Here is a 24,303-nt window from a genome sequence, read left to right as displayed (position 1 = left end):
TAGGTTAATCAATAATCGAGCAGCAGATTATGAAAACCTGCATTCCCGTCAGTCGTGCGTTCGATCACACCTCCATATATGGTCACGCCTCGTGACATCACGCCTCCATATATGGTCACAGCTTGTCACATCACGCCTCCATATATGGTGATGCCTCGTGACATCATGCCTCATGACACGTCACGCCACCATATATGACCATCTCCATATATGAAGATCACGACACTGACCTCATTAAACGGTGGATAGCCATACATGGAGAAGACTGGATCATCACCTAGATCTGCATATATGGAGCCGGTCAGCAACTCTACATCTGACCTCAAACCTCAAACCCATAGATCTCCATAAATGGAGCTGACCTGTTCTGACATTCCATATATGGAGCTGACCTGTTCTGACATTCAATATGTTGATACCTCCCCACCCGTCCTTCCTCTTCGATGTCTCCCTTTTGACTGATACCTGTCCATTCAAAGTCTAGATGTGCTCGCCCCAAAGTTATTAATTAGTGCAGCCGCGCCCGGCAGCCAGCGGAAACTAGGGTTCTCAACAGGTCCGAAAATTCCAATTCCATTTGTTGATCTGACCTCCTTAAACCCTGTACACTCAAGACACACTCCATATATGGCCAGTACAGAATTCATTCCATATGTTGATCTGACCAGCAGTCTGCTGTCACCCAGGCGGAAGGCGAGGTCACTTCTCGCCCTCAGTGCGTCTTACCGGTGATAATGATTAAAAATCACACCCGTGTGAAGTGAGATGCGCTCTTATCATCTTACAACATGATGTTGTAAAACAAACATTGAAACAAAACAAACATTAAACCTGTATATAGGAGGGGCTAGCGGCCCTCAAAAATAGGGCTACATAACATTTCTTAGATAGATAGATAGATAGATAGATAGATATTTTTGGTGAAGAGATTTATTTGGTGAAGCGGTCAGTTGTAACTCTAATCCGTTTCACCAAGACTAGAAGGTTTAAGTGGTTAAAGAGCATGTGTCTGTTTTGGCTGAACACTGTTGGTGCAGCAGATGTGTGTGACAGTGGAGCGGGGCGGCTGTGGGTGGAGCTGTGTCTGGGACACTGGGCACCCATGGAGATGGAGACAGAAGTGGGTGTTTAGTCACTTAACTGAACTGCTCATTTATGGCTCACACAGTGGCACTGCCTCTGCCTGCTTGTTAACGTGTGTGTGTGTGTGTGTGTGTGTGTGTGTGTGTGTGTGTGTGTGTGTGTGTGTGTGTGTGTGTGTGTGTGTGTGTGTGTGTGTGCGTGTGCGTGTGCGTGTGTGCGTGCGTGCGTGCGTGCGTGCGGTGCAGTGGACCATTCAGCATCCGTGTCCACTTGTACACTCTCACAGTTAAATTAGAGAGAGAGAGAGAGAGAGAGAAAGAGAGAGAGAAAGAAAGAGAGAGAAGGGGGAGGGAGAGATAGAGAGAGAGAGTGAGAGAGAGAAGATTAAATAATCTTCCAAAGATGAAGGAATGACAAGTGTTGAGAATGTATTAAGAAGATTCAGCAGAGTAACAGCATACAGAGAGTGAGGAACAGGCCTCCTTGCCTGTTCAGCATACAGAGAGTAAGGAACAGATTCAGCAGAGTAACAGCATACAGAGAGTAAGGAACAGAGTAACAGCATACAGAGAGTAAGGAACAGATTCAGCAGAGTAACAGCATACAGAGAGTAAGGAACAGAGTAACAGCATACAGAGAGTAAGGAACAGATTCAGCAGAGTAACAGCATACAGAGAGTAAGGAACAGAGTAACAGCATACAGAGAGTAAGGAACAGATTCAGCAGAGTAACAGCATACAGAGAGTAAGGAAAAGAGTAACAGCATACAGAGAGTAAGGAACAGATTCAGCAGAGTAACAGCATACAGAGAGTAAGGAACAGAGTAACAGCATACAGAGAGTAAGGAACAGATTCAGCAGAGTAACAGCATACAGAGAGTAAGGAACAGAGTAACAGCATACAGAGAGTAAGGAACAGAGTAACAGCATACAGAGAGTAAGGAACAGTCCTCCTTGCCTGTTCCAGCAGCCACTCCGGGCGCAAGCTTCCCCAACCCCATTCTCAGACAGTTCTTATAGTCTTGTCTTAACAGAGATACTAAATGTTCATAAAAGGATCTGCACTAAAGATAAGGGCGACACACACAATAAGTATACATTCGCTGACAGTGTGGCGGAGTCAGGTCAGCTGTTAGATTGATAAATAATGCATATATATTTGGCAATCTATTTGCCATTCTAAAATATCCATTACAAGAGAGAGAAGGGGGAGGGAGAGAGAGAAGAGGGAGGGAGAGAGAGAGAGAGGGGAGGGAGGAGAGGGATGAGGGACACAAATGTGTTCACACTATATAATAGACATTTTGCACTTTGCACTTTTGCACTTTTGCAGGACAGCTTGACTAAAAGGAAACATCTTTTTCATATAGGCCAATCCTTTCCGGCTTTGAGTTGGTGCTCATCACATCGGACACAGTTTAATATTCTATTTTCTTAGCAATTATTCTATAGATCTTTTGATTAATTTAACAATCGATTTATTTTTATATACAATTTACAATTTAGGCATTTAGCAGACGCTCTTGATCCAGAGCGACTTACATTTAAGCAAAAAACAAGGCATGTCATACATCACATATACAAAGTAGTTAACATGAATTGTGTATAAGCTAAGAACGTAACAGTGGAGTATCTATGTCAACTATACATACTATACTATATTATATACACATTTTAAGCTCTAATTAATACTACAACAGATTTGGGGGGAAAAGTAGCATTCAAAAAATATTTTGATTAAAATGGAATTTTGATTATTTGTTACTAATGATTAAATATTGCACCCCTACACTGTACATCCTGAAAGTCCACTTCAAGGTTCCTCTGCTTCCTCAGTTGGTGATCTGGCACAGTCAGAGGCATTAAAGCAATGCAGCTCTCAGGCAGTGACTCACTCACCGTAGTTTGAACAATGAACCTCCATACTGTATTGTGCACAAATATATAATTAGGGAGATGGAGGGTGGCATTTAGGTCACTATTGTGTTGAGTGCTTAACACTTCACCACAAAACAGATTACGATTAGGAGGTGTACACTGTACAGTAGCTCTAGTAATTGCACTTGGTGGTGAACAAACGCTATAACGCTATTTTCGTGCTCGGACAGACCCAGGGACCCAGCCAGGGACAGACCCAGGGACACACATAGCTGTCTATACTCTATAGGAGTGGTTGCACCACTCAAAAATAACCACAAATGGGTCCCGACCCACTGTTAGGGAAACAGTGGTCTAAGACACAGACAGAGAGTCAGAATGAAAGAGCAGCAGAGCAGCATGTGTTTGTGTTCAGTGTAGTAGAAAGTAAACGTGTAAACATGTTTACCTGAAATTAAACGGCATGGTGGTATTTCAATTATGCAAGCTTGTTTAATTTGTTGTTCAGGATACAGATTTTAGTTTTTGCCCAAACAATGTCAGCGTGCCACCGGTGCTAGCACATCTAAATGAGATCAGAAAGGTTTGATTGTTCTGTTAATGAGTTCTGCCGCCCAGTTTTCTACCCAATCAACCAACCAATGTCAGTCAGCTCAGACTGACAGATGGCAGGTCTATGGTGTAGTGCAGTGGATGTTTTGTATGGATTTGAAAAGCAGGGTTTCTTTTCCCAGTCATGTGATCGACGTGTCACATGGTCATGGTGTCCCGGGAACCCCTGAAACCAAGGATGACCCATAGGTTAGCGAACAGCGCCATCCAGCGCCATTGGGAAAAAGACGTCAAAGTCGTCATTGGCAGGAAAATAACACACTGCATTCATGTCTCGTAACGTAGTGGCAGTGAATGAAAATTAATGAAAGTGACTCTGCCGTATGTCAGCCAAGTCTATAGACTTGGCTTTAAGCAGTGAGGTCATGTGGTAGGCTGACAGCCACAGTAGACGCCCCTCACTTCACACAAGAGTGATTTTCTTTAGGTGCGGCGCACTAGCCCCTCCAACATCTGGCTTTCAGAAATGACATCATATGGCAGCCAAGTCTATGGACTTGTAATGTTTTAATGTTTGCTTAACAAACAGCACCCCAAAATACAGGACCCCAGCCAAGTCTATGGATCTTTAATGTTTGTTTAGAGTACGATATTTGTTTATAGAAGTGAGGCTCCCCTCACGCATTCCAACATGGTACGCTATAGTCCTCCCTTTTTTCTATAGTAAACCTCAACAACATCAGTGTATTTCTTTAAACGTTTTATGGTAGTGTTGATAATGTTATACCGAGTTGGCGGCAATAGCTCAACAGGTACAGTAGAACGACCGTTTGTCTTGTGAGAAGGTGTCATTGAGCAAGACTCCTCTGCTCCTGATAAGCATTAGACACATTAGCTGGTTTCTAATGCATTAAATGTAAAAATTGAGAAATTAAACCTGTATTGTAATCATAGACTGTAAAAAAATATGGACAAAGCGTTCCCCGGGTCTAACATGGACGTAAAATGAAGCCTGTTATTCCTGCACTGTAAGTCGCCATCTTTCTAGATCCGTTTGGGCCCAGCTGGCCATTGGCTGGCTCCGTTTTGGCCCAGCTGGCCATTGGCTGGCCCAGACACGAGGCGGGACTTCCCCCCTTCTTCTCCGTTGGTTTTTATTTTGACTCGAGTGGGAGGGGAATCCCGATCATAGACTGTAATGGTAGCCACGCCCCTCAGAACATGCGCGACTTTATGTTAATTTTTTTAATAAATGGGACCATAATTTTCCAAAAAGAATATTATGACATTAGAAATGAGACTTTAAACTAGTGACTGGAAGCAGAAAGTATTCATGACCATGTTTATTAAGGTAATACAGTCTAGGTGAAGTTGGGCCCAAATACATGGACTTCTATGGGGCTATGGGTTTTTCTGGGTCCAATGACAGCGCCACAACAGGCCATTATATGAACTTTCAGGAGTTTCAGGCTTCACAAAATATCTGTCTGACTGCCCCCCTGATTGTAATTCACCTAAGACCCGGCCTCTCCCACTTAGACACTCCCACTTGGACACTTTCCAGCTCATTCCAATGTAAATATCATGGATTTTACACATTAAATACTGGTTCATTTTTGGAACCAGACCTTTAAAATCTCTTCCAAATCCAACATGCCTGCCATATGCACTGGAAAAATGTGTGTGTGGAATTTCTTTTTTAAAACAATGTTTTATCATATAGGAAAACTATTGGTGTACTGTAGAGGTTTGCTACCCATGTTATGCTTACCTGTGATTGGACCATAGCAGTTTGGGGAGGGGCTTAGCTATAGGTCAATTGTTGGAATGGTCACTGGTTTACTGCCGGACATAGTGTTACCCAAAATGTCATGTTGTGATCATCAGTGTGATCAATAACTGCTAATGTGTTAGATGTAGTAGTTAATTAACCGTGCTTTGATTGGCTTGATGTAGTGAAAAATTGCAAAGCATTGGACAGGCATCCTTAAAACAGACCTTTTGTTTTTTTAATATTTTTATATTGTGTATATATTTGAATCCAAAGAAAAAGTGTTAATTTAACCCCCAAGAGTGTACGAATGTAACCAAATTTGTACACACTTGAGGCTTAAATTAACACTGATAACTTGACAGTGTAGGCAGTGGAGAAGCATTAAATGCTGCTATGGCCTATAACCCCCTGGCTTGCTGGGATGCAATGACTGATCTCTAGAGACAGGAGAAGAGAAGAGAGTTGACTAGAGAGGAAGAGGGCATGATGGGGGAGGGAGAGAACACCAGAGCGAGGTGGGAAAGTCCTATAGAAAATGGTATCACAAAGTCACTTTGACAGTCAGGAGATGTTGTCACACTGCTGATAATGGGTTCAGACATTGTATAGGTAGAAGGTTATCCTGCATGTTGGTTCAGCGATACTGTCCATAGGAGGTGTACTGTACATACAAATTGGACCCATGCTACCTTGTGTCTGGGTAGCTCAGCAGCACCTTTGAATCACAAGGTGTTCTGAACCGGGCACTGAACTGGGAGCTGCCCCATAGCGTACTATGAGTTAGCACAGCTTGGGTTAGTAAGATGTGCGGTAAGTACTGGGAGCTGAGCCGATGGTGTGTGGCGTTCACCTCAACAATCCATATCCATGCATGGTCTAGTTCCTTGTCAGGGGGATAGACCTCGTTACTCAGCTGATTCTGACAATAAGACACTTTTACTTATATATATTTTTGTTTAATTCAGAGTTAAATGAACACAAAGGATTTCATGACATTGATGTCATGCATCATGCATGATGTCACTTTGATTCATATGACTTTGGCCTGCTGCCACATGCTCAGCTGTGACTTATCAAACATGAGCTCATGATGAGAGCTCAGGTGGTCAAGACATTTAATGAACCCACCCTTAAGTATTCAGGATATTCCATATTCTAGAACTATGATAAAGTATAGTACTACATAGAGTACATACAGGAAGCAGGGGTAGAGTGGCCGGTAGAGCAGCCGGATCGGAACCATGAGGTTCCCAGTTCGATCCCGGGCTCCCCCAGAGTTAGTGCCCAAATGTCCTTGAGCAAGACTCTGAACTCCTAATTGCTCCCGGTGTGCAGGTTGGTGCCTGTGTATGAATGGGTGAATGTAATGCACAATCTTTGTAAAGGCTAAGCGCTTTGGATAAAAGCGCTACATAAATGCACCATATAGTGTTTTATTTACTGGGCATCCGGGTTAGAACATTGACTTCCAAACTATTGGTTCATATCATAGCCTGGAGCAAGAAAATGGACCAGATCACAACCTAAAAAGAATCTCCTATAGATACTATTACAGGTACCTTTTCCAATCTTTTCCAGTTTTCCAATGATCTACTGAGCTGTGTGCCATGACATATCAATGTGATAGGGTAGGCTGCATGGTCACAAACATGTTATAAAAGGTGAAATTGATTGGTAGTTGCTGGTACAGTATGCAATATTTGGCATGTTAACCGATAATCTTTATTCAAGCGAGCAATTTCAGTTCACCTGGCCTCATTCATAGAAAGACAAACATCTGTATGAGTCTATGAGATGAAGATATTACCCTGTGACAGGCCCGGCCCGGTTATATAACAGTATTGAGAGATAAATGAGGAAGCCAGGTCTACCTGTGAGGATGGTAGACCTGGTGTACCGTCCTGTGCACCATCAGTAAATGATGACTTACATCCTGTCTTGGCATGCATGGCAGAACATTTAGCTTGCCTTCCTTGTTAGCCGTAGTAGTGACCAAGTTATTGTTTTCCCTATACTTGTCGCTCTCTCGTAATGTGTAATCTAGATGTGTATAAGCTATTGATGGTATTCACTGCAATCAGCAGCTATGCATCCACCCACTTATTGTACACTGTTTATTATGCATAATGCACATACTGTATAGCTACTGTATATGACAAAGGAACACACTACAGTAAGTCTATGCAAATAAACAGAGATGAGTCAGAGGTATATTTATGGTGTGCCTGTGCCCCAAAGGTCTTTGTTTCCCCTCTCTCTCTCTCTCTCTCTCTCTCTCTCCTCTCTCTCTCTCTCTCTCTCTCTCTCTCTCTCTCTCTCTCTCTCTCTGCCAGGGATAGCAAGTCAACCTTGCTGATGAATGAATACATGCCTGTTTATCGGAAATCATTTATTAAACTTGCATGCTTTCATGAGCAAGGATGTGGCTATTTTTATTCCTAGCTACAGTATCAATTTATTTAATTTGTAGCTAGGAAAGTCACAAGCCGACAGGCTATTACTACAGATTCACTATCTATTACAGTAAAACGTTTTTTTTACCATACCCAGACACTAAAATTGCAAAATGTAGTTTCCTGTTATTATAAAGCCACATGCACTGGATTATATTAAAATTCTGTCAGTGGATGTTTTGCACAAATATGCTTGCTACCTCTATGGCAGGGGTGTCCAAACTTCAAAGGGGCCATATTAGAAAATATTAAAACACCCAAGGGCCAACTACATAATGTACCTTTGAATTTAAACGATTCTATTTAACTATCATCATCATCAATATTTAATATCAATGGTCTTTTGTCAGGTGTGTGCTGTGAACAAAAAGTGTATCTCAGCCTTTTTTCAGCCTTATGTCACATTACCAAATGTAACCAAGCAAGCAAGGTAAAAAAGAAAGAAATACAAGGAACAAGGAACACTGACAAATTATAGTATACACTTTGGACTCTCGATTGACTCATTATTTTGTTGTAACGACACGCAGAGGCAATAAGTATATTTAAAGTAGTTTACGTAATAGAAATTTGAGCCTTATTCCCACCGACAGATTATCACAGAGTTTTACCGTTGGTCATTTTGGCCTATAAACGCCTCTAAAATCATTCAGTTGTCACTCTGTCACTTTTCCTTCCATCTGTATGAATGTTACTGCTCTCTCTCTCTCTCTCTCTCCCTCTCACTCTCTCTCTCTCTGCGGTCGGAGCATTCTCTGTGGAGATGCTGCAGCCGTAAGACTAACACAACCTTTTACTTGAGTAACAGAGAGAGCCATGTCATTCACACTAGGCTAAGTGCTCCTATAAATCCACATTAAACTGTTAACAACAAAACGAGCCCCGCGGCCCACAGTTTCCCTGCATCATGGTGTCTATAAGAGCAAGAGATTAAGGACTCCCTCAGGATGGGTGTGCATTCATGTACATGTCTTTTGTGTACTGTCTGTCTGTCTGTCTGTCTGTCTGTCTGTCTGTCTGTCTGTCTGTCTGTCTGTCTGTCTGTCTGTCTGTCAAAGGGAAATGCAGTTCTGTGTTTTATAGTGTACATTGTCTGTAATATGAATGCATTGGACTCCACATAATGTGAAGAGTCAAATGACTGTGTCTAATTGCATTCACTATTGACTTCCTCCATTATGCCCCCAGCCACGACAGTCATGTTTTACTGACATACAGCATATAATGGTAGATAATGCAAATGGATGGCAGACACAATGGCTGCCCAGCAGTGTTATAGAATGTTTAGCCTGACCCGCTCAGCCTCATGTATCATGAATGAAGAGGGCCTTGCTCCTGTTTCACGTGTCCGGCCTGGCCCAGAGCTGTCCTGAACAGCTGAGTCACGTAACTTATCATGCATAGGTACACACACACACACACACACACACACACACACACACACACACACACACACACACACACACACACACACACACACACACACACACACCTCTCACACCTGTCTCAGCACACAGCTGAACCCTCGTTGCAAACATGGAAAGACTTATAAAGAGAACTTCCTGGTTCACCCACCTACTGTTGACTGTTGATAATGCCCAAACTAGCTAGAACTGTACTATAAGTCTAAGCCAAAGCTATAAATGCCTAGACAGTGATCATTTAGCTTCAGTGTGCCAGCATAAACCATTAAACCACTTTCAACCTGGCATCCGTATTTTGTCATACAAGCTCACAACCTGATATATCCATGCTGGAACAAAGTAACACCTAACTAGAGAACAGGCAAATGTTTGTGTTTGTGGTACCTCCTGTTCTTTTGGCCACGGTGGAAACAGCAGCAAAATGAAGACGACGCATGGAGTTTTATTAGCCGAATTGTCCTAAATGGGCTGTCACAGGCGATCGAAAAATATAAAAAATAGTATAAAAAGTTGGCTGAAGTTCTCGAGATGATGCTGAGAAATATGAATTTAATTACGACGTTTTTATATTTAAATGAGATGAAGAATTCAGTCACCACACACATATCACTGCGAAGGGTGTTACCAGGTCGTTACAAACTGCTGCGTAAGACAGGTGTGTGTAGGGCAGGCTACAAAGGCTTTAAGACAGGTGTGTGTAGGGCACGCTACAAAGGCTTTCGGGAAACGGGTTTGCTTCTAAATTACTTCATGCAGGAGGCCTTACGTGCCATTTCCACGTAAGGCTGTGCTCTAGAGAATCTATGCATGTTGGCGTTTCCCAAAGCCTAATAATGCCTAATTGACTGCACCATGCGTAATCAACTAGGCTTTCGGGAAACGGGTTACCTTCCGCGTGCAGCCTTCTGGTGGCCTTCTGGGCATGTGCTGCGCACCTGTGCAAGCTACGCATGACCCAAAATCTCTTTGGGAAACCTGGCCATTATTGGCACTTCCATGATGCTTGTGGAACTTGGCCCACTGACGTGCCAATAATGGCAGTAAAGCACACCCTCTTGTGTAGTATTGCTTAAATAAAACACTCCCACTTTTAATGTTATTACGTTCAATTGTGTCACATGCACGCATGCACACACACACACACACACACACACACACACGGCAAACGGATGTTTGTGTTTTATTGGACGGATATGCTGATACACTGTTTCATATTGGCCTTGATTGGGCTGTTATAAAGAGCAAAATCCACGTGTTATGTTGATCAACTGTATTAACAAGGGTCACCCTGTTGGCCCTCAGATTCAGATAGACATGCCTGGATGGATAATCCCAACACACACTGAGTGTGTGCTGTGTACAGAATGAGTCTTGATTGTTTTGTAATTACAGCCATCAATGTGATTGATGTTTATGTAGTGAGTGTCACTTTAGTTTGTTTTCCTGTACATCTCTCCCATCTCTTTGTTCATTTCTCCCATTGTCTCTCAGGTTATGTATACAGTGAACTCCCTATTGAAAACATTTCAACGTCTGACTGCTTAATAAATCAAGAATGTGATTGGTGTAACTCCACGTGTGGGTTGTTAAGTTTAATATAAGATTTGTATGTTTTTGTCATATTGTAATTGGTGAGTTAATTGTAATATTGCAACTCACCTCTCTTTTCTTGGTATGTGTCCCCAGGAAACAGTTGAGTATGCCTTCCTCATCATATTTACAATTGAGACCGGTCTGAAGATCATTGCCTATGGCTTGGTGATGCACCAGAATGCTTACGTGAGAAATGGCTGGAACATGCTGGATTTTGTCATTGTCGTTATTGGGTAAGTTGCAATGTTCACTTATTGTTACTTTGTTTATATTAATTTGGTTTGGTTTGATAAGACTTGGTAAATATTCAATTCTTATGATAAAATTGTATGTAGGAGTGCAACAGTTATCAAACAAATTGCAAAAATAGCAGATCTCACAACAATACAATCTCACAAGTCACAACATGTCACATCCTGTTGTGAGCTTGTAGATCAGCTATTTTAGCTATTTTATGCAACACTGTTGTACAACAAAGTATTAAACAAATCACCATTATCTCTTCCTAAGCTCCTCAACATGTTTAAGGACACTTGAATTTGAGAGCAGTGAACACAATTACCACGTCTTTAGAACCGTGGGAAGGGGTGGAGGGTGTTCTTTAACCAAGTGGGTCAATTGGGGGGGTCTGTGTGTGTGTTCATGGACCACGTCAAGAGTTCTTATTCTAGTTCAGGATTAGGATTTGCACTGGGATGTCTCTTTGACAGTTGCAATGTACAGTATTACTAGACGCAGGCAGATTGTGTTTAAATTCAAGTTGTTTAAGCCTTTTCTACACAGAAAAATCCTCAGTGTTAATTTAACTCTGAGGGTGTACAAAGGGACTCGTAAGGGTCCATTTGGTTACATTTGTACAATCACAATTTTCTTTAGATGGCCGCAATTATTTTTGCATCGAAATTGTTTCCATGTCGGACGTTTTCTTACATTTTCAAACATTCTGTTGGAAAATGTTGAAAATGTCCCTGTTAGGCGGGTTTCTGAACGGTCCACAGCCCTCTGGGAAACATCTTACCATAGTTATTATAATTGTCTCATTAGTGAGGAACGATTATATGAAGATGGGTCGAAGATCTGTGAAGTTACTTAGTAACTTAGTAAAAGAAGCAATACCACAACATAGTCAAGTCAAAGGCCTGTGTTCAAAATTCTACTTCAGTAAAAGTACAAAAATATTGCCATCAATATACTTTATGCCAAAAGTAAAAGTAATCAATTCTTTTTTCCCCCCATACTTTCTTTTTTTCTTTTTAATTGCTGATCTGAGCTTGGAGATCGGCTAATTTCAAATAGTTTTTTTTTTTTTTACTTAAGTACAGTACTTAGTAAATGTACCACTGATACACCAACAATCTATGACCCAGAAAAGACAGAGAGAATAAATCAGAGCCACCACTGGTGTGAGTCACCATCTCCTATCCAAGTCCAACCCTCCCTCCTTTATTAGTACAGTCTACTCTTTTCTCCCTCACTGTCGTATCCTCACACTCTATCTCGCTGTGTTTTGTTTTTGAGTGGTGCAGCAATGTGTGTCCCTGGCTGGGTCCGTCTGAGCACGGAAATAGGGTTTTGTCACCACCAAGTGTCACTGTTGCGCAGCCTCACACACACACACACACACACACACACACACACACACACACACACACACACACACACACACACACACACACACACAGACAGACAGACAGACAGACAGACAGACAGACAGACAGACAGACAGACAGACGTACAGTACTAGTACAGTACAGTACAGTACAGTACAGCACCACTCAGTTCAGACAGGTCTGAATTTATTATATCACTACTATGTCATTATTTCCATTACATTCCATCCTCTCAAATTGTTATATTCCGTGCTTTCCTCTTCTCACTCCCCCTTCATTATTACACTCTTCCCACACACACACACACACACACACACACACACACACACACACACACACACACACACACACTTTTTTTTGGTTTGTTTTGAGTTTTTTTTGCTATTTTTAAAGATGAGCTGAAATGAAAAATAAAATGTTCACGCTCTTCTCGACTAGAGCATATCTGTGTTCATAATGCGGATATATAATTATCAATAGTTGCCAAGAAATAATTGGGGAACAAAGAAAATCAATTACTTCCTAGCAAAAACATAATGTGTGATAACAGTCATAACACCAGCAAGCCCCTATGAATAATCATAAATCATGATGGACGGTGCATTAAAACATGGTTGTTTAAACGTTAGCACTGCAGTATACTAAAATATGTATCTGTAAACATTTGAGGAGAGAAATAGGTTTGCAGTAACATATATGTGCCTCTGCACTGCCTCTCTCTCTCTGCCTCGTGGTATGTGAGTGAGTGCCGGCACAAGACGGGGATCCCATAGCCTGAGGGGACAGGACAATTTGCTGAGACTGTGATTGGCACAACCAGTCTCTGTTTTATGAGGAAACACAATGAAGGTTGCAAAAAAGCAATTTCAGCTGGAGTTATACTTGGTTGTGCGCCGCAGCGCCGGCATTGTTGCTGATCTACAAGCTCACAAACTTCGTGCTGCAACACATTGTGAGCTTGTAGATCAGCTGTTTTTGGGTGCAAGATACCAGTGCGCAACTAAGTAGAAAAATAACTCTAACCCTAACCCCTGAACTCTACAGTAAATGACGCACGCACGCACGCACGCACGCACGCACGCACGCACAAACACTGTGACAAACCCACACACACATTTCCCTGCACATGCACCCTCTCCTCTGGTTATCTCCTTTTCATCAGTGGCTTATTCGTTCTCCTCTGTCACTTCCCTCTCCTCTAATATACACACAGTCCAGTGGATAGCTAGGTCACATCTCTAGCTGCATGTATACATGCAGCATGCAGGGCTGATCTTGACTTTCATGCAGTTACATTTCTGGCTGGGCTGCATGTATGCAGCATGCAGGGCTGATCTTTCATGCAGTTACATCTCTGGCTGCATGTATGCAGCATGCAGGGCTGATCTTCCATGCAGTCGCATCTCTGGCTGCATGTATGCAGTGTGCAGGGCTGATCGATCTTCCATGCAGTCGCATCTCTGGCTGCATGTATGCAGTGTGCAGGGCTAATCTTCCATGCAGTCACATCTCTGGCTGCATGTATGCAGTGTGCAGGGCTAATCTTCCATGCAGTCACATCTCTGGCTGCATGTATGCAGTGTGCAGGGCTAATCTTCCATACAGTCACATCTCTGGCTGCATGTATGCAGTGTGCAGGGCTGATCCATATGCAGACATGTCTCCTACTGCAATGGGAGGCTGCTGCAGTTAAATCACTTTGAACTACACTAACATAATCCTGTCAATGTCTAATATAGCTGTGATATACTGTAGCTCTGAAATGGGAACATAGTAATTTATTGTAGAATGTAGTTTGTCGGGGCCACATCTGTGACATCTTCCTTTATTATATTGTTTTATATATAATTTAATAAATGTATATAAATTTGCAATTGTGTGTTTGCATATGAATGGTTTTGTATTTTATTTGTTATGTAAAAAAACTAAACGGGAACCAGGAAAACAGGGACATTTCCCTACAAGCTCACAAGATGTTGCAATGAGGTGTGAGCTTTTGACAAAATTAGACACACATTTTTAATTTACACAAATAGGTGATGCCATCGTAAATGTGGTTCTGACCAGAAGAAGCTGTAAATCATATCCCCACCTCCGATAAAACATTACTGACCTGAGGAGGAATACCAAAATTCGAGGCAAACCTAACCCCCCAGCAAATAGATTGAAAATGATTGATAGTACAGTATCCCCCACCCAGCCTCTATTGACAGCTCTATTCAGTCCCTTTAAGCAAAGCTTTGATGTGATGTGCTGAGATGATTTTACCTCCTGGCTAGGTGAGGAAAGTCTAACCGAGTGTAATGAAGTGTTCTCTTTTATGGCAAGAGGGTGACTCCTGCGCTTTTACTGTGATTTCTCATTTACTATAGCTATAGCAGTAGCATTGATCTGCTTTATATGATTTGTTAATCGTTCAGTGTTGATACATTTATAAAATACACAGAGAGCATACTAAGAGGAAAGGCAGGCTTCAGAACAATGTTACGTTTGCATTATGCTGTACACGTATGTAAAATTGGCTCTATAAACTGTTATACAGTTACACCCTCTATGCTTGGCCACTCTAACTGGGAATGAAAATGTTAATCTAAATGTTATGATACATAGGCATTTTTCAAGGCAATGCAGATCAGCAATTTTGCTTGCAGCACGATTTGAATTGGCAAATTCAGCTAAATCAATATAGAGAACACAGTGGGACAACACAACAGAAGTATAATGAAATACTGCTGATTACAATTCCTAGGAACATTGCCAGTTTACATTGCATCAAAAAGGTTAACGGGGGGATCATGGCCTTAAAATTTGAATCAGCTTTGCTCAAAATCAAATCATTGCTTTTCATCATAGCTCTACCGCAAAAACTTCCACAAGAACCAGCAAAGAAATCGGTTGTCCTTGGTGTGCTAATGACACATGTGTTGACATCCTCTCTCTTCTCTCTTTTTGTCTTGTCTTGTCTGTTTTGTTTTTGTTTACAGGCTGTTCAGTGTTGTCTTAGAGGTTTTGACCTCATCCAAAGAAGATAAGGCAGAAGCTGCTGCTGCCGCCGCCGCCGCCGCCGCTGCTGCTATGCCCACGGAGCACCACCCACACGGCCATCATGGGGGCGGGGGTGGATTTGATGTTAAAGCCCTCCGAGCCTTCCGTGTGCTGCGCCCCCTGAGGCTGGTCTCAGGAGTACCCAGTAAGTGTCACTATTGTCCCAGTCATTCCTGAATGAAACCCCTACTCTACTCAGTGTTCATTTAATAGATCCTACGGGTCCATTTTTGACTCCCTTACGGAGCTATGTGGGTGGGTGGCTGGCTGGGTGGGTGTCTGGGTATGAGCACGAACCGCCGGAACCCTGGATGCGTTCCTGTGGGTCTGGAACTCCCCCTCCCCCCCCCCGGGAACCCCCACACAGAGTTGCACCGCTCACTTCACACGGGTGTGATTTTTACACTCTTTAAATGAACACTGTTTGGGTTTTTTGTTTATTTGTTTAAAATAATATTTAATTATTTATTTATTCATGCATTCCTGTGTACTGACAACTACAAATTCTAATGCCAAAGCTTTATGGAAAATGGCTATCTATTTGTTGCCCTCTTTTTTTCATATTTATCATTTTTTTTCCTTGCTGTTATTTGCAGCATGAACGGCTACACATGAGTCCATATGGCCTCATGTGCAGTCCCTGGGGAATGTTCTCTCAGAGTCTAAATCAATGCCTCAGAGACATGAGCTCTGGGCTGTGTAGGCAGAACATGCTTATGACACACTTCTGTATAATACACTGTACTATACTCATTTACAGTATATAGTACAAAAATGTTAATGCATTTAAACATTGATAGACTGATTTGTTGTCCACGTACCCTGATGACCTGTACTGTATGTACACAAACCTGTAGAGTGTGGTTAAATACCATACGCTGTCTAAGCATAGGCGTGCATGTGTTTTCCTTCCTGCTTAGGTTTACAGGTGGTGTTGAACTCCATCATTAAAGCCATGGTCCCTCTTCTTCACATTGCCCTCCTGGTCCTGTTTGTCATCATCATCTATGCTATTATTGGTCTGGAGCTGTTCATCGGCAAAATGCACGCTACCTGCTTCCATATGGTTGGCTCAGGTACGCCCATCTGTACACTGCCTGATCACACTACACTAAAGCCATGTAGTGGTTGTTGTTGTTTTTTTCAGCGTTCTCACACACACAATAACAGAATGTTAGTGTGAATTTAATTGTTATTGCCCATAAGTAGCCACAACTGACCTTAGTCGGTTAGTTTTAGTCTTGCATAGTTTTTCCACAATTAGCCCTTCACTGAGCCCCACCCACCCACAAATGACGGGATTTCTCCATATAAATAATCGATCATTTCAGTAGCAAGAGCTTCAAAATGTCTTCTAAATCTAGTCAACAAGGCCTGCAGTAGGCTATGCACTGGACAAATGAGCATGACACTAGAAACACGAGGAAATGTTAGAGGGAGAAACAGTATCCACCTCAATCAACTTTAACAACTGTCCAACAGGAGTTTTCACTAGTAAGAAGAGACCACAGCACCACACCTTCTGCTCAAAGTTTTTTTTTTCTTTTTCTTTATAACTTTAATTATAAGATTTTCAATTTTTGTAGAGAAACAACCCCACATATACCCCACCCTCCCCGGTTCCATCACAAAACAAGACAACAACAACAATCAACAACAAAACAACAATAAAATAAAATAAAATAAACAGGTAGTAAAGGATATAAATAATAAATGAAATAAATACAATAAAATATTTGCCTTTTACTAGATTAAGGGGCTACACAGTGAACCAAATTACATGTAGGAAAAACACTTAGGACACATCATCAAAAGACAGTGAATCGGAAGACAGTGAAAGGGTGAATTCAAGGAAAGGGGACCAAGCCTTTACAAATTTCTGGCGAGATTTGAACCTGTTGTATCTGAGCTTCTCCAATGGTATAAGGGATAGAACATCCTTGACCCAACTTGTAAATGTTGGAGGTTTATCAGATTTCCAATTGCGGAGAATAAGTCTCCTCGCTATGAGTGAAGCAAAAGCTATGAAATTGGCTTGGGGAGAGGTAATTGGTGCATCGTCGTTGGGAACTCCAAATATAGCAGTTATCGGGTTGGGCGCAATTGGCATATGACAGATATGGTGTATGGGTCCCAGTCTAGTATGGTGTCTACTATACTCTTATCTGGCATAGCTGGAAATGGAAAGTGTTCCTTAGCAAAACTCAATCTGAAAAAAGTGAGAATTTGGTAGCTCATGGTCATCTTGGAGGTTTTTAAAGGATGCAAATGTGCCATCTATGAATAAGTCGCTAAAGAAAATCAAGCCATTGACGTGCCATGTTTTAAAAGCTGAGTCCTCTCGCGAGGGAGGAAAAAGATGATTGTTGGTCAAGGGCATATGGCCACACGAATTATTAAAATCAAAGTGTTTTCTGAATTGGCGCCAGATTCTGAGAGAGCTATTTATTACTGGATTGCTAGAGCGTATGGAATTACCATTTGGCAGTGAGGAGCACAACATGGCCACTAGAGAGATCCCAGGATCAGTTAGAGTTTCCATACTGGCCCAAATTTGACCATGTTTGTATTCATGGACCGCAAGCCAATAACCTTTTTAATATTTGCCGACCAGTAATAAAACATAAAATTAGGCAACCCCAGGCCTCCTGATGGTCTTGGTAATTCCAAAAGAGCTTTTTTGGCACGTGGACGGGCTTTATTCCAAATAAAAGTAGAAATACAACTATTAAGATCCCGGAAGAAGGTTTTAGTTAAGAACAAAGGAATCATTTGGAATAGATACAAAAAACGGGGCAAGACAGTCATTTTAATTGTGTTAACTCTGCCTGCTAACGAAAGAGGCACTCGAGACCGCGGCTGTAGGCTTCGGTGTGGGTGTTGATTTGGTGGCCGTGGCGTAGCTAAACTTCCGTAGCTTATATTCCATAAAGCAGGCAGGCCGGGATACAACTAATGTATCTTGAAGATAACAGGTTTGGCGATACTTTACGATATTTTTTAAGGTTGAGTTGTGTTCAGAAATAACTTTTTAAACAGATTTTGGCGGAGCTCGTCAAACACACAACTAGTACTGCGACAATGGCCCCCAGAAGTCGGCATACCCCTACCGGAGTTAGGACCAAACACAACATAGTTTTTCCTCATCTCTAAGGCCTCCCATACATGAAATGGATTCTTGTATAAAAATATTTTACTGCAAAAGTGGTGAAATTGTTATTTAAAGTTATACACCTCAAACTAAAAATAAAGCCTGTCCGTCTGGTGGTTGAGGCACTTAAAGGCATGTAGATTCACAATGGAAGCTCTGAGATGTTCAAAACTTGGCATACTTGAAGCCAGAACATACCTCTACATTCTAGAAAAGACTGAATGTCAATATCTGAATGTCAATATGAGATATAGTCATTTGAACACATACTTACAGTAGGCGGAATTGTACATCTATGTAGATGTCTTCTCTACTTTGTAGTGACTCTGGAATGGATTGTCATAGCAACACAAATGATGGCTTGTAGGAAAGGTGAGGTTCTACTGAATCCAGCAATACCAATTGTGTAAATGTAGCTTGCATAATCGTGGAGTTATGCCACAAAACATATATGGTGTCCCAAACGGGGGGAAATAAAACTAATGAAATCTACAGTATCACATTCGTTTTATTTTTACTTCACTTATCAAGGGTGGGAAAACATAAACAAATCACTTGAGTAGAAGTCCCTAAAATGTATGAAATGTCTCAAACTTGAGAAATGAGAAATTGTGAACAAATAGATGCCGGTTCAATAGAGAAATATGCAAGCCTAGATTGGAACTACTAACTATTATTATGTTGCAGCACATGACCTGGATGTTCCCTCATCAAGCTCAAATCTCAATATTATCCTCATAAATATAAATAATCAAGTTATTCATTTCTGTTATTTGAGTTATTTGGTTACAGTCAAGTTATACTACAGTATTTGGCTCCACCTGCATCGTATTGCCTACAGTATGTGGCTTTCTTCATAAAATGACAGGTAAAATCATTTCACATATTTTGGAATGTGAAAAGATGAGATGAACCTTGTCAAATCAAGTAGCTATTTAGCTGACTGGAGTGGAGAGTGACCTAGTATTTAGTTCTCTTTAGTGTAACAGAGCCTACTGCCTGTCCAGTAGTCTACACTGACAATAGCAGAACCCTGCCCTGACACTATTTCACCAGAATAGAACATAGACTTAATTAGTATCACTTGTAATATGGTTACTGCACATATACTATAGCCTAAAAATAGTGCGCGCAATGCACAACATAGATACTGTACAAATTCTGAAGTGTGTCTTTAAAATTTTACCAAAATGGAATATTGGATCCAAATCTTTGTATCATCTTTGCTAAACAGTTGGAAAAAGGCACGAAACAAGACCCATAATGTATAAAGCCCACGGCAGAAGACCTTCAACACATACTAACTGTTGTTCAACAGAGAGATGATGTTCATAAAACCCTGGCAAACCCACATTCAATATACTCTCCTCATCATATACTGTATCATGTTGAGAAAACTACTCCAGTAAGACCGGAGTGAGAGCATGCCGTCTCGTCAAGAAGACTGAATAGGGTACAACATTGTTGAATAGGATACAACACTGTTTAACATACAAATATATTGTTTCATTTGTGGGAAGGCCAGCACAATTGATTGATTGATTGATGGATTTAATAGTTTATTAGACATAAATGTAAAAACAGCAACATAGTACAGTCATACAATCAGTCCAAAAGGGATAGCACAAAAAAGTCCTTGCGGTCTTGTGCAATCAGTTCATAGACAAAACCAGGACTACTGGTCAGAGTACCAGAGACAGGGCCTTCACATGGTCACTGGTCAGAGTACCAGAGACAGGGCCTTCACATGGTCACTGGTCAGAGTACCAGAGACAGGGCCTTCACATGCAGCATCAGAAAGATTGATGAAGTTGTACATTGGCTGCTCTCGTACCCAGATCTCTTTGCATATGATGACAAATATCATAAATGCTACCTAAAACAATAAATATCTAAACGAAATATAGCAGCTATAAAACAAAGAATTAGTAGTTAACATCTTTCTTTAAATAAATGAAAGTGATGACAAGTCATCACTTTCAATAAATAAGAGATATGACATACTGAAGACACTGGTCCATGGTTTTCTTCATCGATATATCTGCAGGTCTATGTAGTAGTTCTGGATTTTCTTGGAGATTTGCATCTTCTCTCATTGTGCCCATTTCCCATGGGCACACTTTTAGAGCAAGCAACATCAGACTTTCCATGTTCTACAAATTATAATGCTGTATGTTTCCAGGGTTTGTATTTAGACAATATCATCTTCTTCCTCAGAGTTAGTGTCTTCAGTATGTCATCATAACAGTCAAGGAGTTTATATACCGTAAATGGAAATTGGTGCATTTACAGTATATAGAGCTTTTATCCAAAGCACTTCACATAGATTGTGCATTACATTCACACATTCAGTCACACACCGATGGCAGAGGAAACCATACAAGACACCGACCTGCACATCGGGATCAATTAGGGGTTCAAAGTCTAACTCTGGGGGAGCCCTGGATCGAACTGAGAATATGGTATGATAGTACTACCGGTTTATTGTTAGTTTGCACTGAAATTTGTCTTGCGAACCTCACGGTTCTCCATCCAGCCGCTCTATTGGCCACTCTATCCCTGAGGCACTGCCGCCTCGGCATATTACCGGTATTATATATTGTATATTTGTCATCATACACAAACAGATCTGGGTACGAGAGGAGCAGATGATGTACAACTTCATCAACCTTTCTGATGCTGCATGAAGGACCTTAAGTCTCTGGTACACATACCAGTACCAGCCATAATGGCTGTCAGATGTTCTGGTCTTGTACTGGCCTTCACACAAATGAAACAATCTCTTTGTATGTTAAACAATGTTGTATCAACCCTATTCAGTCTTCTTGATGAGACTGGTGCAGGCATGCTCTCACTCAACATTTGCAACTTGCTCATTACTGCAGCATATTGTCTGTATATAGAGCCACGGTTTTATGAACATCATCATCTCTCTGTTGAGCAACATTTAGTAAGATCATTTTAATTTTGAGTATCTGCCGATACCGATTTTTCCCCATCTGAAAATTATATTTTTATGCAACTCCTCCAATATCACAATAGTACAATATCCCAAATCACGGACAATATACAGTCTAATATCATGATATGGATATCATATTGATACTAGGGATGTCCCAATCACATTTTTGTGCTCCTGATCTGATCATTTAAAAATGTCATGATCGGCCCAGGTTTCCGATACACTTCACATTATAAGATCACATAAGATGCACATAGGTGGAGCCAAATACTGTAGTATAAATTGACTGTAACCAAATAACTCAAATAACAGAAATTAATAACTTGATTATTTATATTTATGAGGATAATATTGAGATTTGAGCTTGATGAGGGAACAGGCCTTTGCTGCCCCAACCCTGTGGAATGCCCTCCCTAAGGCACTCAGAGATGCCCCTACCCTTCAAACCTTCAAATCCACCTCTTCAAAATTGCCTTCCCTAGCTAACCCTTTTCACTGTCTTTTAATGTTCTTTAGCTTTTAGTGTTATTTTTCCTTTTTCTATTAAAGTTGGTTTTTAATTTGTTGTTACCTCTGTAAAGCCCCCCCATGTAAAGTGTCTTTGGGTACTCAGAAAAGCGCTATATAAGTTTGAGATATTATATTATTATTATTTAACATCCAGGTCATGTGCTGCAACATAATAATAGTTAGTAGTTCCACTGTAGGCTTGCATATTTCTCTATTGAAGCGGCATCTATTTCTTCACAATTTCTCATTTCTCAAGTTTAAGACATTTCCTACATTTTAGGGACTTCTACTCAAGTGATTTTGTTATGTTTTCCCACCCTTGATAAGTGAAGTAAAAATAAAACTAATGTGATACTGTAGATTTCATTAGTTTTATTTCCCCCCGTTTGGGACACCATATATGTTTTGTGGCATAACTCCACGATTATGTAAGCTACATTGACACAATTGGTATTGCTGGATTCAGTAGAACCTCACCTTTCCTACAAGCCATCATATGTGTTGCTATGACAATCCATTCCAGAGTCACTACAAAGTAGAGAAGACATCTACATAGATGTACAATTCCGCCTACTGTAAGTATGTGTTCAAATGAATATATCTCATATTGACATTCAGATATTGACATTCAGTCTTTTCTAGAATGCAGAGGTATGTTCTGGCTTCAAGTATGCCAAGTTTTGAACTTCTCAGAGCTTCCATTGTGAATCTACATGCCTTTAAGTGCCTCAACCACCAGACGGACAGGCTTTATTTTTAGTTTGAGGTGTATAACTTTAAATAACAATTTCACCACTTTTGCAGTATAATATTTTTATACAAGAATCCATTTCATGTATGGGAGGCCTTAGAGATGAGGAAAAACTATGTTGTGTTTGGTCCTAACCCCGGTAGGGGTATCTCGAAAACTAAAGCACTTTTTGACTGTTTGTTGCAGGACTAAACCTACTCCATTCCTTGCTCGTTAGTGCCCCCTGCTCAAAGTTTAACGGTTTTTATTGAACAAAAAGGGAGGATGATCGTATTGGATGGGGAACCCAGGTAGGGTGAGACTCAGGGTGGGGGAGTAGTCATGGGAGTGGACGCTGTCGATGCTTGCGAATGAGGAGATTTGGAGGTGGTAAGGGTGGATGGGGGGATTGTTCAAGACCACGTAGGCAGTAAGAGGTGCATTTTATACAGTGGTGATTGTGACGGGGATTGGCCGAATGATAATGGAAGGCAGGTGATGTTGATAAGGGAGGAGTGAGCGGGGTGTGGCTGTGATAAGCAGGTCTCTACTCCTGAAACTGCGTTGTACAACTTCCCGATCATGTAATGCACTGTACTACAGTGATTAGTATTATTGCCATCACCTGGGTGGGTCAGTCGTGTAACTTTCCCAGCGTTAATCTGTGTACACTAGTATGTGTTCAACAACACACATGCAAAATAACATTGACTATGAGGTGACGAAAGCAATGTTGGTAAACTATTTGGATTGGCATCGGACAATCGCTTTTGGGGTGGGGTTTAGCAAAGGGTCAATTGCTAAAACACCAAACCCCATTCCCTGAACCAGCTGTTCAGTGGCCTAAACCCATTTGTCAAATCAATCACTCTTTCTGCAAAATCTTTAAAAGGGTTTAGAAATTTAACCTATTTAGGCCGATCCCTAGAAATGCCTCATACTTCCAAGATATTTCAAAAATGCTATCAGATGTACAAGCACAAATTGAAAAGTGAAGCGCTGTGAGCTTGTAGAGCTGCTATTTTTAAAGACATTCTCAGTTCTCACTCACTAAACAAATTGTACACTGTGTTGCAAAATGGTAAACACAGACAGCAAACAACCGCAACACAGTTGTTTACACACCACAACTCACAATTGTTCACATGTTTTTAATGATGTGATGAAAAGCATTGGACATCTATATCTATTTGCTCCTTCAGAGTGCACAGGTAGCACAGGTCTGTTGTATGTTGATAACCAACGGTCGATGGAAACAATCTCAGATGTTAAGGAGGAAGAGAAATCATTTTCTTTTCAGGATATTAAACAAACTGTAGTGCATCCTGTCTGTGACATGGTTTAGGAACTTTAGGACAATGTCAGCTTTCACTGTGGTGTCCAGATACGACTGGTTCACCAACAACACACGATTCATAAATGGATTTCCACCATCCCTCTGGTTCATGAAATTGTTGTCTGTGATGTCTTTTCTCTCGGCTTTAGTGATGTCACCGGAGGATGATCCAGCTCCGTGTGCAGTCAATGGGCATGGGCGCA

General features: G+C 41.2%; 1 protein-coding gene across 1 annotated transcript in view; it reads left to right on the top strand.

The window, feature by feature from the left end:
• cacna1da (calcium channel, voltage-dependent, L type, alpha 1D subunit, a) overlaps positions 1-24,303 on the top strand; it is a gene marked incomplete at its 5' end in the record, with an annotated part of 76,345 nt that overhangs the window by 7,114 nt on the left and 44,928 nt on the right. Inside the window, 4 exons of the mRNA XM_083771587.1 lie at positions 10,850-10,989; positions 15,351-15,556; positions 16,332-16,487; positions 24,250-24,303. The exon at positions 24,250-24,303 is cut by the window's right edge and continues 143 nt beyond it. Coding sequence (XP_083627713.1) covers positions 10,850-10,989; positions 15,351-15,556; positions 16,332-16,487; positions 24,250-24,303 — 556 coding nt within the window. The remainder of the gene's footprint in view (positions 1-10,849; positions 10,990-15,350; positions 15,557-16,331; positions 16,488-24,249) is intronic.

The sequence above is a fragment of the Protomyctophum parallelum genome (assembly GCF_964188405.1).
Source record: "Protomyctophum parallelum genome assembly, chromosome: 8".
Classification (NCBI taxonomy): Eukaryota; Metazoa; Chordata; class Actinopteri; order Myctophiformes; family Myctophidae; genus Protomyctophum; species Protomyctophum parallelum.
Note: the sequence above shows the minus strand (reverse complement) of the source record. Positions and strands in the feature narration are given on the sequence as shown.